At 41.8% G+C, this 13,661-nt stretch overlaps 1 protein-coding gene across 2 annotated transcripts in view; it reads left to right on the top strand.

Annotated features, from left to right (window-relative positions):
- Positions 1-13,661, top strand: part of egln1a (egl-9 family hypoxia-inducible factor 1a) — a 41,248-nt gene that overhangs the window by 15,490 nt on the left and 12,097 nt on the right. The window contains exon 2 of one of the 2 annotated variants that reach the window (XM_006638559.3): positions 10,731-10,850. The exons of the other annotated variant lie outside the window; for it this stretch is intronic. Within the exon in view, the coding sequence (XP_006638622.2) occupies positions 10,731-10,850 (120 nt within the window). The remainder of the gene's footprint in view (positions 1-10,730; positions 10,851-13,661) is intronic. 2 annotated transcript variants of the gene reach the window in all.

Raw genomic sequence — 13,661 nt, 5'->3', positions numbered from 1 at the left:
TAGAATCTCGGGATGATCCTTATCCACACTATCATTTCGTAATGAACATGCAGAAATAAAAATAGGGTGTTTCTATTTTCCAGGCTGAAACTTATACTTCAGTTCCATTATGTACTCATCAACTTGTGTTCATGTATGTCTTCTGTGCTTTCATTGCGCTGTCCTTGAAAGCTCATTTGTTATGTTCCTGCTTGTGTTTTGCAAGACAGACCACAGAAAGCCCCCGTGCAGCGGTTTGGACTGCCCAAACGTGGTTAGCAAAGACTGTTGTGCAACTGCGTGTCTGCCCTGCCACACAAACACAAATCGTTGTCGTTTTTTTCATATAAATGCACAAAAAAGAGAAAAGAAACGCAAACGACAGTGGCGGGAGCCTAAGGCAGCCTCACTCTGGGGCTCATACCTCAAACGGACGAGCTGGACTAGGACTCGCCCAGAGTGGCTGCTGTTGGTAACCATGACAATGAACCACTGCACTTGAGATTAGCACTAGTGCTGTATTGTTTTAATGACAGACCCTCACCAGCCTCTTTTTCTCCCCCCTGCACATTCCCTCAGTGCTTCAGTGGTTTTCTCAGCAAAGCACTGGCCCCTCCCCTCCCCTGAATTTACAGGTGACGTGGCATGTCTGTTTTTCACAGCACTGGATAAAGACATCTCTCGTGCTGCTGTTCACTTTTGAACCTCCAATTAGCATTCTGGTTAGTGGTCAACATCCCCTAAAACTTAAAGGAATAAGAGCCGGTAAGCAATGAATACCCCTGAAATAGCCACTTTTTTTGGGGGGGTAATTTTGCAAACTATATATGATGTGCTGTTTTTTTAGCCCCTCTGTTTTCTGGTCTAGTTTACATTGATCAGTTTTCCATAAGCAAACAATAGGGCATTTAAGCTGATGACCCCATGCAATTAATAATTGATTTTTAAAACATTGTCTTTACCAAATGCCTGAAAGAATATGGGGGATGCAGATCAAGTGTATGCCTTTTTTTCTGGATTAAGGAACTCTGAGGTACTCCTGTTTGTGCTTATGAATGCAAGAGTTTGTACAATTTTATACCACGTATTTGCATGACTAATAAAGCAACTTCCAGGTCCATTGAAAGAGAAACAGCGAAGGCAGTGCACACCCTTATGGAACCAGAGCACTGGTTTGTAAGTTCTTTTTAATTGCTGCTCAGTTAGATAAGAATGATTCAGTTATTTAGATTGAAGCAATTTTAATTATCATCATTATAGAAGTAGCCCTTCCTGTACATTGTTTTTTTTTTTAAAGTAATTAAGCCAAGGATCTCATCCAGCTGTTTCTTGAAAGAAGCAAAGATATCAGACTTGACAGCATTGTTCCATACTCTCACTGCACTCAGTGTGAAGAAACGTCTCCTGTTCTCAGTGTTAAATGCACTTCCATGGAGTAATCACTTGTGCCTGGTTCACGTTTCACTGTTCATTCTGAAGAGGTCCATTGGGTTGGCTTTCTCTTTGACTTTCAGGATATCGAATACCTTTGAAGGACTTTAATGAGATTCTCTCTTAGTCTTCTGAATTCAAGACTAAAAATACTTTTAGCCTGTTAGTTTAAGACATTCCTATAAGCTCAGGAATGTATTGGCTTGCTTTTTAGTGGACCGATTCCAAAGCGGCAATATATTTTGAATCATGGTATGAATGTTGGAGGCCTTGGAGAATTGCTTCCCTTAAATTTTTATGAGTATCCGTAACATTCTGCCTATAACTATCCTAATACTGTTCTAATGTGGAAGCTTGTCTTTCATATTCTAAATATCTGAGTTAAATATTATTCAACCCTGTCAAATCCATCATCTAAAATTTTTCTTTATCTTGGAGAAACTTAATTTTATATAGTTCTTATGCCAAAAAACATGTTCAATTATTTTAGCTGCTGTTGAGATATTTATTTCCACGTCTCTTGGCATTCCTAATATCCTGTTTTACTTGTGTTTGCAGCTCGTTATACCCCTCCTTAAATTTGGATCCTGTTGTTTTTTAATAATTTAATAAAGGACTTTTATTTTTCTGTATGTTTTCCTTAAAGTTTTATTAAAGCGCTTGGATCACCATTTTCAGGCCTTTGATAAGCTTACTATGGGGACAGACCTTCAAGTAAAATGGCTTTAAACTGTTGCCATCCATTCTCTGCTGATTACGTATCTATCCATATCTATCCCGTTCCACTTTTTCCAGGCTCCCATCTGCTTTCCTGATATTGTAAACCTTTGTTTTGGACTTAACCTATACAGTTTCAAAAACTACTTCAAAGCATTCCATATTATGACCACAGTTCCCTGATGGGTCTCTCACCTCTGTTTTCCTCACTTTATCTTGATTGTTTGCTGTCATTATAAGGCAGTCATTAGCCATGTCTGCCTATTTCCCTTCCAGCTGCTGACATTCTTGATGGGTTTTCCTAATGCATGAGATCAAAGTTAAAATCCCTCTCAATAACAGCTTCTTCCTTCACACATTGCATCCTTGATTGTGTTATACTGAATACAGACAGCATTATAGCATTATAGTTTCTGAATTTTGATCTCGCCTTTACTTCTGATAGACTTGTTCAGGCCCTACAAAAGAAATGGGACAGAATCCCACAAGACGGCATCTGCAACCTGTGCAAACCATGTATTTCAACTGTACACCTTGAATTGCTCACAGCGGCCTGTAACTAAAACAGTAGACTCTCTATTGATGCAGCCTGTTGACAAATTGTTATCAGTGTAATAGGTTCTTATAAGTCATATCCATTCAATACAATTTTGGGCCACCTGCTACAAAACCTTTTTTGGCATCATCCTGTTAACATCTTTTGCTGCTCAGTATAGATTCCACAGATTTTTCATTTGTTTTTTTTAAACTCTGATTTGTGACTGATTTGAACATAACTCTGCTCTATGACATTTGTTGTGGCTGTAGATATCTTGCAGCTGTATATAAATATAGCAAATGATTATCTCAATCACCTGGCTACATGAAACATGAAGCTGTGAGAAAATCTGGTATCTGAAATTAAATTGTGCTCTTGAGTGTTTTGAGAGGTTTAATGTCTAATATGTATGTTCTAGTGTTTTGTAAGCAGCCATAATTGCATTATGCATGTCGTTTGTTTTAGTTTTTGTCTTTAAATTATATGTGTGAACTCTGCTCATGCTAAATAACCCTCAGTGCTAGTTATCTGGATTAAATCTGGCCTGTGGATTTGTAAAAAGCCTGTTTTGATATAACCTTTGGTTATCTAGTTTGCACAGGATGTCATCGCGTTATGCTGCTGGAGCGGAGTCTGTGGGTGCTGGTGGGAGGGTCTCCCGGTGTGCAGTAACGGAACATGTCGTAAGGGAGTTGTAGGCTCTGATGGGAGCCCTCCTGTCTGAGAGAGGAGCTGAAGACCTGTCCGCCTGGTTTCAGTGTGGCAGGAAGCTTGCTCTCCCTTCCTATAAACCCCTCATGTTTTGCTGTCTTAAAACTTCTTTCAGGAAAAGATTGGTATCTTTTTTTTTCTGTCCTCCAGCCAAGTTCAGAAACCCACACAGCCCCTCAGCTGCACACAGAAAGATAAATTGTTACAGAGCTTTGTTCAGAGCGGTGTCCTGGCGCGATGTGGCCCATGCATGCAATAGCAACTGTGCTCACTGAGTGCTCTGGGAATGTAAACAGAACTGTGTGGAGAGCAAGGTCAGTTTCCGAATAAGAATTTCGCCAAAGAACCCAGAGGAGCTGACACAGGCAGCAAAAAATACAATTTCCATTTAATTTAATTTGCAAATAATCTGTTGCCACAAAAAGCAAGGCACTGCATGTTTCTGTCCAAGTAAAATCAAGAGTGGCTCATAAAATAGTTTTGCCACATCCATGTTAAATCGCTCTGACCTAAAAAAACCCCAGAGGGTGTCTTTCTTGCTACTGTTCTGTGGTCAGGACTGGTATTTTATTACTGAAATTACAGGACAAAATGTAGGTCTGTTTAACTATCCCATGATCTGCAAAGCCAGTTAATCCAGCACAGAATGTGGAAGAACTATGCAGTCTGGTTTTTTACTTCACACCCCATTGATATGGAGTTTGTGTAAAAAAAGTCATGTGACACTTCACCTTAAGAAACCAGTTAGCTCAATTTGCATAACACTTGAACTAAGACTTGTGTGCTTTCTCTTAAGAGGCAAGCTTGTAGCAATGATTTTGTCTTTAATTCTCCCAACTGGACAGTGTAGCTGGCAGTGAGCATACATCACATAGCCCTGGGCTAAGGAGGGAAATAAGGATGATAAAACACATTTTAAGTTCCTTTAAAGCACAATCAGGCTGAACTGTTTCCATTTCAATGAGGAGGGCTACATTTAAAGTGTATGAGTTATTTGTACTGTTTAGCTAAGTTGTAGAGACTCTGATAGTAAAGTATATGTACTGTACAAATACTGAACAATAGCTTACCCTGATGTTTGTAGTTGTTAATAGAAGCAGCTCCTATTAAGGAATACTTTCAAAGCTTTGTGTCGCAGTAAGAAATCTGTTTTATTTCCGTGGATAAAATCCAGGTGGTGCTTTGACTTAAAAAAAAAACAGCAGCAATGCAGTGAATGTTGTGTTGATTTATACTGGACAGAAAAGGAGACACTGAGGAAAATTTTGAATTATAATAATTCAAAGCAAAATACACGTGTTTTTGTGGAAAAAAGGCATAGTGCATTGATAATATGCAATTTAAAATAAAGCGTGTTCAAGGTTTAATTGTTTTTTAAAGAAATACCAAAACTAATTGTTTTGAACTTGAAACAGGGTCAATGAGGGAAAAATGCAGGAATTATCCCAAAGCAAAAAATAGCCTCGTTTTAGACTGTATTTTCGAAAACAGGAAAATGGCTCATTGTCAGATGAAAATGAACTGTGTATAATGGGGCCTCTGCTATCCCAATTTCAATGTGTCAGTAAGCACCAAAACTCGCACTTGACTTGTCAGTCTGTTAATTTATTTGTCACTTTATTTCAGTCCCGTAAAATGTATTGAATAGGTGAGGACATTTTTAACACTGCAGTTTGTGGGTTTAAATCTCCAGAATCATTTTGTTATGGTTTTCCTTGCAGACATGAAGGTGTGTCGATGGGACCACATGAAAGAGCTGGTGAAAAGGGCTGCCTGGTTCAAAAGATTGTAGAAATGAAAACCACAGAGTGATGCCTCTGACTCCCATTGTTAGCCCCCTGTTTCCAGTCTGCTTTGTATCTCTCCACGTTCCCACATTCTATCCCTGGCTTAAGTTCACTCCTGACCGATAGACTCCTTCGTCTTTATGGACAGTTTCTCGCCCCTCTCCTGGTCAGATCTAAATCGGATCCCGCCCGTGATTTCTTCCCGTGCTAACACAACGCATCAGGTTGTGTTGTCTGTATCTCCTGAATTATTGAGAGAAGATAATTGATAGAAAGCAGCAGGCCTTCTTAAGGGTGATATGACCTCATTTGGTTTGTCAATCCATGCTCAGTCTCTTGTTGTTAAAATGTCCAGGAGTTAATTTAGTAACTTTTGCTAACTTGAAATACGCCTTGGTCATTTGTATTAAAATGAAAAATTAATATACAAATAAGGAAATTAAATTTCCCGATCTAGATTATAAGATTTTTGTTTTATATCCTTTTTCTTTTTTACCAGCCAGGTCTCCATCAGGAGACACTCTTGCTTAGATGCACAATGAAATATCCTTTGCATAAAGTCAAATCTCATTGCTCCGGGTTCAGCAACACTATGAAACTTGGTCTTCAGGTCTTAACCTTGACGACAGACCCAGGGCAACAGGAGCCTTGATGCTACAGAGACTGTTCACTGTCTATTGTGGTCTATTTACCTATAACTTGTTGCCTGGAGGGGTGGGGGGAACCACCTCCTTGGACCCCAAAAGGTTTCTTTATGCCCACTGGGTTTTTTTTGTTTTCCTCTTCCCTGTGCCCACATGGCCTACTGTTGCTGTACAATATTGCTAACTGCTATATAGTTCTGTAATGTGCAATGTGGCAGACTGTTATAATGGACACTATAGCAAATGAAAGTTTGGTTAAGATGTGTCCTGCTGTAGTTACAGAACTTTCAAGTGCAGCTGTGTTTTCCTGGGGTGACTATGTTTTCAGCTCTGATGTTGATGCAGCTAGACTGTGCCTTCAGTGACTCAACCCTTTGGAAGCTGACCCATATTATATTGTGCTTAACAAAATGTATCGGAAGACATTGTTGTTGTCCTGTTCTCCCGAGATATGCAGGCATATGCTTAGAATGTCGCCTCAACAAAAGTTTCAGCTGAAACAGGCTGCACAAACAGAGCCCATATATACTTAAAGCCCATATAGCAACCCAGTGCTAAAGACTTGACTGTACACTACATACACAGTGAAGCATGAAAACATGGAGAGAGAAATCAAATCAGTCTAAGGCTACAGCTTCTTCGGCCAGCGCAGAGTAATGAACCAGAACTACTTATAGAAAATGAGTGACTTCAAAAACATCGGTTCGATTTCCAAAATCCTGTATTTTATAATCGGCAGAACAATGGTTTATTTTTTTCTCTTGGAGAAGCCTGGAAATAAGGTGGTGGTGAATTTCCCTGCGACCCTCCTAGATGTTTTTGAGCATTCTTAAAAAGGATCCGCATATATAACCACCCCCTGACAATGATGGCTGATCCCACCCAGAAGAAAAACTGGTGCCATCTCCGTTCTGTCCCTGCGGCCTGGGTTCTGCAGGGCCTTGGCTGGTTGAACACTTTGAGAGCGTTGTGAGGGTTTGCAGGCGTTAACAAGGAAGGTGTCAAGGAAGGCACTTCCCTGTGTAGCAGGAGAGACCGCAGTGCCCCCCCAACTAGAGATCGCAGGCTTTCGTTTTGAAGTCAGTTTTCTGTTGTTTTTTTTGCTGGCAGACCTGGCAGGACTGCAGGGGGTGTGTTGGGACTTGGGAAATGAGGGAGCCTATTTGAGGAAACTAGGATCGCCTCCCTTCAGTTTAATCGTCTGGTCTTAAGCAGCGTTACATAACCCTTTGTAACGGCGGGACCCCTGGGCCGGCTCCCTCCTAATGATTTCTCGTACGGCTGCCGATTGTAGCTGAAGGCAGCGCCAGCCCCTCGGGGGGGGGGGGGAGGCCACACCGCCCCGGCTGGGAGAGGGGCAGAGCCTGTGTGCGCCCCTCCGCAGATCGGACCTGGTGGGGGGGGGGGGGGCTGGCTCCTCCCCTCCCCGGCCGCGACAATGACAAATGTGTTTACTCATCCCCGAGCGCCCCCCCTCCTTGTGCCAGGGCATGGTTGTAAATCAGCAGCGCCCTGCCTCACGCGCTGCACGTAGCCAGATCATTAAAATACTGCTCGCCTGGCAGCCCGCCAGGAGCTGGGAGTGTCTATCAGTGTGCTGCTCCTGGGGGGGCTGCCGGGCCGCCTGCCTGCCTGCAGTAGCGGCCGAGGGGGACAGTACAGAGGCGCTCTACTTGCTGGATCTCCACCCCTGGCAAAAGAGCAACAAAGTTGATCAGAAAAGGGCCTCCAGCGAAACGCAGCTTCGCGTTTAAATCGGAGACCTCCTTCTGGGTCCACGGGGCAGATGCCGATAGACGAGCTCTTGTGCCACGCGTGGTATCACTAAACAGATCTGCGAGAGCACATGTGAGCCGGCGCAGGCGTCGAGCTGCTGTGTCATGTAAATCTGAGAAGTGTGCTTTTCTGGTGCGTTGTTGCCGTTTGGAAGACGAGAGCTGGGCTGACTTGGCAGTTATGCTTTTTGCTAACAGCACACTCACTATTTTTATCGCAACTCATGCTATTAGTTAGATTATGCCCTATTAAATTAATCTGATTGTACAAGTCTTGGCTTTTCTTTCCTTACAATTATATCACACTCAATTTCTATTTTTACCATTTAATTATTAATGTCCCCACATCATTCTCTTATTACAAGATGTCCATGGAAATCTTTTTTTTTTAACCCAATGCATTACAGAATATGTTGGTTATATATTTATATGCCGTGGCAGTTTTGAACCAGTGCACCTGTAGTGCTGTTGGAGAATGTGACTTTCTAATCCTTCAGTTTAGGTAGTACAAGAATTAAGCTGCTTCGCTTCGGGCGCGTATGGTGCAAAAAAAACCTGATTAAACAAATGGAAAACAAAATCCACCGTACAGCACCTTAGCTCACTGGTGTTCTGCCAAGGTGTCTCGAGTCTTCCGTGCATGCAACTTAACCTCCTCTCTGAAGAGTGAAGGTCTTGACGTTGAGGGAGGTGTTATTCCAGGCTCAGATCTCAGCCGTGACATTCCACCCCACTTCTGTCACCTTTTCTCCTTCTGTGAGACTGTCCGTACGGGGCAGTCGGATAACCATGTGAGTCTTGATTCACGCGTTTCAGGAATTTACCTGCAGAGCTCGTTCATAGAAGGCCACAAGGTCATGCTAGTGATCCCTGTATTAAGAGTTTTTCCCACTTTCAAGGGGGTGAGAGAAAAGGTCAGAAGTTTTGCCAGGCGCAACAAAACGCCTCCAATAACCTCCCTCTAAAACAGGATTAAAACCTTCTCGCAAGGCAGAAAAAATCACAACTAACAGAATTGTGTGTCTACTTTGCTCACGCACTTTATACTTCTGGAGGCAATCTGTAAAGCAACTGTTTTGACAAATGCAAGAGTCAGTCATAAAGAAACATAAAAGGCTATCTCCTTTATGAAACTGAATGCTTATATGAAAAGGGATGGATACTAACACATGGTCTATGAGTTTTTCTTTTTTTTTCTTTCTATAACTGCACATCGTAAGAATATCCACAAACAAGATGTTATCCTGTCCATTTTGTTTTTCAGTAGCTAATTGATCGTTTCTTGAAATAAGCCATTTGTTTTAACAACAAGGCTGGACAGTTGTTCAACACCTCCACTTCTTTTTGTGTAAAGAACGTGCCTTCTGTTCTCAACTTTATATACATTTACTAGTAGTCAGCATATATTTTCCCACTCCCTGTTATACAGTGGGAGTCTTGATACGCGTGTGTGGTGTGACTTTTGCTAGCATAGTATCATGATTGATAAACGTATTTGTATGTTTTGTATTAGAAATGCTCCATTTTAACAAAAGATGTTAAGTCAACCATATTGGATTAATAATGTGTTTCTTCTCTCTGAAATGTGATTGGATTCTGTGGTAAATGTGTGACATTTTTTTTAAACAACAAAGAACCTTAGTGTTTGTCCTTGTGTAACACTTTGATGGTGATAAATGGGACCTTTGCCTTTTTTCCAGCCTAACTCCCTTGATGATATAATTGAATGCTGGAGGATGTTACTGTATACAAAAATAATCTGTCTGCTAGTTTATTTACCGGTCTGTTAAATAAGGATCCTCAGTTTGACACTGGGACAAAAAAGGACAAAAGGCATGCAGCTTGCGTCTATTGTTCTCAGACACGTGTGGTACCAAGAGGTTATAAACATGAAGCCACTAACCATCCAAACTACACGTTTCTCCAGAGCTGCTCAGTATCTTTGTATTCGCAAGCTGGGATGTATTGCCAGTTTTTAAATGCACAAGTCTGCAGGTGCAGTGACCCTGTATTATTTTCTCTTGCTTAAAACAACCGCTTAAATTCCCACCATATAAAAGCCTTGTGAAGCCTGAACTCGGAATTCCCTGGATTCTTAATCTTAGTAATAAGATACAAAAAAATCCTACTGGCCTGTTCTAAATACATTTTCATGAACCTGAAGGCACAGATGCAACCTTGAGCTGATACTATAACATATACTGTATATGAAACTGTATGTTCCTGGCCTTTTAAACTGATACACGTGTCTACCCTTCCCCCATCATGTGAACTTTCTTTCAGACTACTTGATCCATAACATGATAAGAGGATTTACTGTGAAGCTATAGATCTTGAATCCATGTCCAACAACAAGACTGCTCATCTTCAAATGACTCTCTTGTGGAGCTGCTGTGAATTCAGGGAAATCCCAAATATTCTAGTTTAGTTAGCCCACTTACCATAGATTTTAAACCAGTAACCTTTGAATATACTGAAGAAAATAGCAACAACAGATTGGAAAGAAGCTTCAAATTTGCGACACTTTGTGTAACTGTTTTGGTTGCTTCTTGGGTAAATAACATTTGTTTGTTTTTTACTGCAGAAAAAAAGGATTAGTGTGTCTCGTTGGAACCTACAATTTCAGCAAATCGCTATTTTTTTTTGCTGAAGTAAAATTCTTTATGGTTCTGACTTTTGCAATATATTTGCACACCCAGCAAATGTTGTCTTTGCTTTAATGGAAAAGTTAAATTTGGATTCTAAAGACATCCTGTAAGATTCAAAGCTGTTAATGCTTTGCTGCCAACCTCAAGGTACAAGGATGGAGTATACTTGCATATTCTAAACAAAACACCTGAAAGAAAGATTTGCACAGAGACCACTTGATCTTCCATTCGGGGACTTCAGTTGTGTAGAGGGAGTCCTGCTGTCAAAGAAGTCGCCCACGTTTTCTGTCGTCCTAGTTACTATCTCCGATTGCAAAGACTGAACAATCATTAAAACTAAATAAAACTGTCCTCTTGCATAACAGTGCTGAAAATTGCATGCCTTGGTATGACGAAGCACTTTTTAATGCAGGGAAAACTCCTGGCTTCTTCTCTCAGCAGCCAGGTGTGATGCAGGTATGGTTTTCCTTTCCTAATCATCTTCTTTGATTTGCTTGCAGGCGATGGTGGCCTGCTACCCAGGCAACGGAACAGGATACGTGCGGCACGTCGATAACCCGAACGGTGATGGGAGATGCGTAACTTGTATATATTATCTTAATAAAAATTGGGATGCCAAGGTACGTAGACTGCAACCCTTGAAAATCGCCACACTCGTTTGCGGCTCGCTGGGTCCAGACCTTTCCCCCCTGTCCTAGTGGTCATGATTATCTTGCTCTTTCAGTTTTTGCACGTGCATTGTGGGCTTGTCTTGTCAGTTTTGCCGGACCGAAGTGTGACATTTTTTTTTCCTCCCTCCTTTTGAGAGGAAGGAAACTGCCGAGCTGGAACAAACTGAGCCTTTGAAACTAAAAGGCTGCTCAGGATAATAAACCCCATGTGAAGTTCTGGGCAGGCTTCGTCTAAACAGAGTATTTCCTCATCTCCAGATTTGTTATCTCCTCATTAGTTCTTCCTAGCAATTTCTTCCTCATATTCTACACACCTCATCACTATCATAAGACCTTCATTTAACACAGGATATCTCGTGGGTATCTCTGGATACTGCATAACTAGATGACTTCCAAGACAAAAAAAGAGACATGTAAACCAGGATACAGGAAAAGCCTTTTGTCTTGTTCTGGTCTTAATGCCATGTTCCAGATACTCCACATGGAATATAACATTCCATTTGTGGGATGTTGCATGTGTCCGTTTTTAATAACCACTTTTATTTTTACAGAGTCATGATGCACTTGGAGTCTAGTCCAGGAGGCATGGGCTGCCACCTGTTACAGCTATATATAAAGCATGAGACACCAGTCCATCGTAGGGCACACACAACAGGGGAGAGTGGCCAGTTTACCAGGCCAACACATCTTTCAGCTGTAGGAAGAAACCTGGGCAGTGAAGAAGAAAATGCGGTAATTTAAAGGGTTGAGTACAAAGGAACAAACTTCAGATGAATTTCCACACCAGGCAGCTTCCTGCAGGGAAGAGGAGAGCAGAGGAGAAAACTCTAGGTCAGGGGTCTCCAGCCTTATAGTTCACTTGTTTCTAAACATTGGCAACGCCTGTGTTATCTTGATTAAGGAAATGATCTGTACAATTAACAAAAATGTGGTCTGTGGAGACTGAAGGGGACTCAGATTCTGGTCCCAGGCAATCTCTAAGTTACTCGTTTTAACGTATCGCCTGCTTGATAGGTCCGAGGGAAAATGTAGGAATTGGCAGTTCGGGGGTGGCCTATCGAACCTGCCGGATTGGGGCTGCCCAGGATCAGGGTTCGAGACCTGTGCTCTGGGCCAGTGGTTCTCACCCCTGGACTCCCCACCCTGAAGAAAATACTAGAGCAGCAGGCAGACCCAATACTGGCAGTAGTTAGCACTGGTACAAAAACCAGAAGACAGGGTTCCTCCGGGACCAGGAGTGAGAATCCCTGCTCTGGAACCATTTAGGATTGGGGACTGTTCCAAACTGACGTAATCCCACTCCAAGATTAGCCACACAAGCTCCTGGAAAGGCAAGGAAATATGCCAAAGGGGACAGGTGCTGAAAATCTCAAGTGAAACTTCCCCATAGTTTTTCCCTGGAAGTGTCCCTTCGAGTCAGATGGCCGTCTCCTGGTAGACTCTTCTCAGACAGAAGAAACTGCGTCAGAGTCCTCAGTCCTGTTTATTCCAGAAGATTACACTACAGAATCTAAAAAAAGTCCTATTAGGCTTTGGGGATTAACCTGTACTTCACGGGTTTGCCCTGCCTGATAATAAAGGGTCACTATATTTAAACATTCAAAACAGAGGACAATCTGTAGAGAGGGGGGAGAGTGGCATTTGTACCAGTATCAATTAAATTGAGTTGTATTAATGCGATGTTTATGTGCATAACGTCTACTGTATGTATAGAACATACATATGTATAACCATGTCTCTGTGGCAAATGAGATATAAGTACCAGTTCTATATACCCAGCTCTCAGCTTCTCATTCTTCTCTACCACTTTAAAAAACATGGGCATTGTGTCTTTAGTTGTGCAGTGAATGTGTTCTTTTGTTTTGACATTGTGTTTTGGGATAGCAATATAAAATAGCGAATGAAGATCTCTTGAAGAAACACTTCCGTGCACAGCAGGGGATCAGATAAGGCACTAAGGTTAGCGCTATAGCTGAGCCAGGGGTCGAGGCTGTGGAAACATAGTACCTGGAAAACCGAGCCGGGCAGTGACCCAGACCAGTACACAACTAGAAGCAACGCGCGGTCTCTCTCACGAATGGTCAATACTCTCTTCAACCCTGAACCATTTCGCATTGACCGTCCTTGGGGGGGAAAGGAATAAGGATAAAATCACAGATATTTTAAGATATTTGAAAATTTTCTGCACAGATATTCAAGGACCAAAAAGGAGGACATATGAGAGAAAATCTGGACGTTACAGGATTTCTGCATCCTAAGATGAACCTTGATTTTGACTGCCTGCTCCCAGGCTCAATTATTGGCTAGTCAGTAGACATTTTGGCTCAGTGCCTATTGGTGGCCCGTTTAAGAGCCAAAATGGCTACCTCCTATGGAAGCCTCCCAGGACCAGAAGAGATGAGTCTACCATGCACTAGTTTCTCGCACATTCATATTTTAGGCGTTTGCACAAAGTGGTTAAAAATTTTGAGGGAAAATTCCATATTTAATGGCAAGGTTATTCAATTGTTATGGTGCTTTATACAACAAAAGCATTGTCTTTAATGTACAGTATGTCTCTCCTGGTATTACTGAAAATCCATGGACTGCTATGCTGACAATAAATAGCTGTTTTCTGAATATTCTAGAGTGCTGTGCCCTGGGAAAACGCACTGACGCAGGAACAGATTTTAGTTTGAATTTAATCAGGTGTGTGACCCCCTGACCTGCTTATAGAGTTTTTATCTAATTACAGGAAGCTCTGGTCTGCCTGTTCAAGAT

The sequence above is a fragment of the Lepisosteus oculatus genome, chromosome 17 (assembly GCF_040954835.1).
Source record: "Lepisosteus oculatus isolate fLepOcu1 chromosome 17, fLepOcu1.hap2, whole genome shotgun sequence".
In the NCBI taxonomy this organism is placed as follows: domain Eukaryota; kingdom Metazoa; phylum Chordata; class Actinopteri; order Semionotiformes; family Lepisosteidae; genus Lepisosteus; species Lepisosteus oculatus.
Note: the sequence above shows the minus strand (reverse complement) of the source record. Positions and strands in the feature narration are given on the sequence as shown.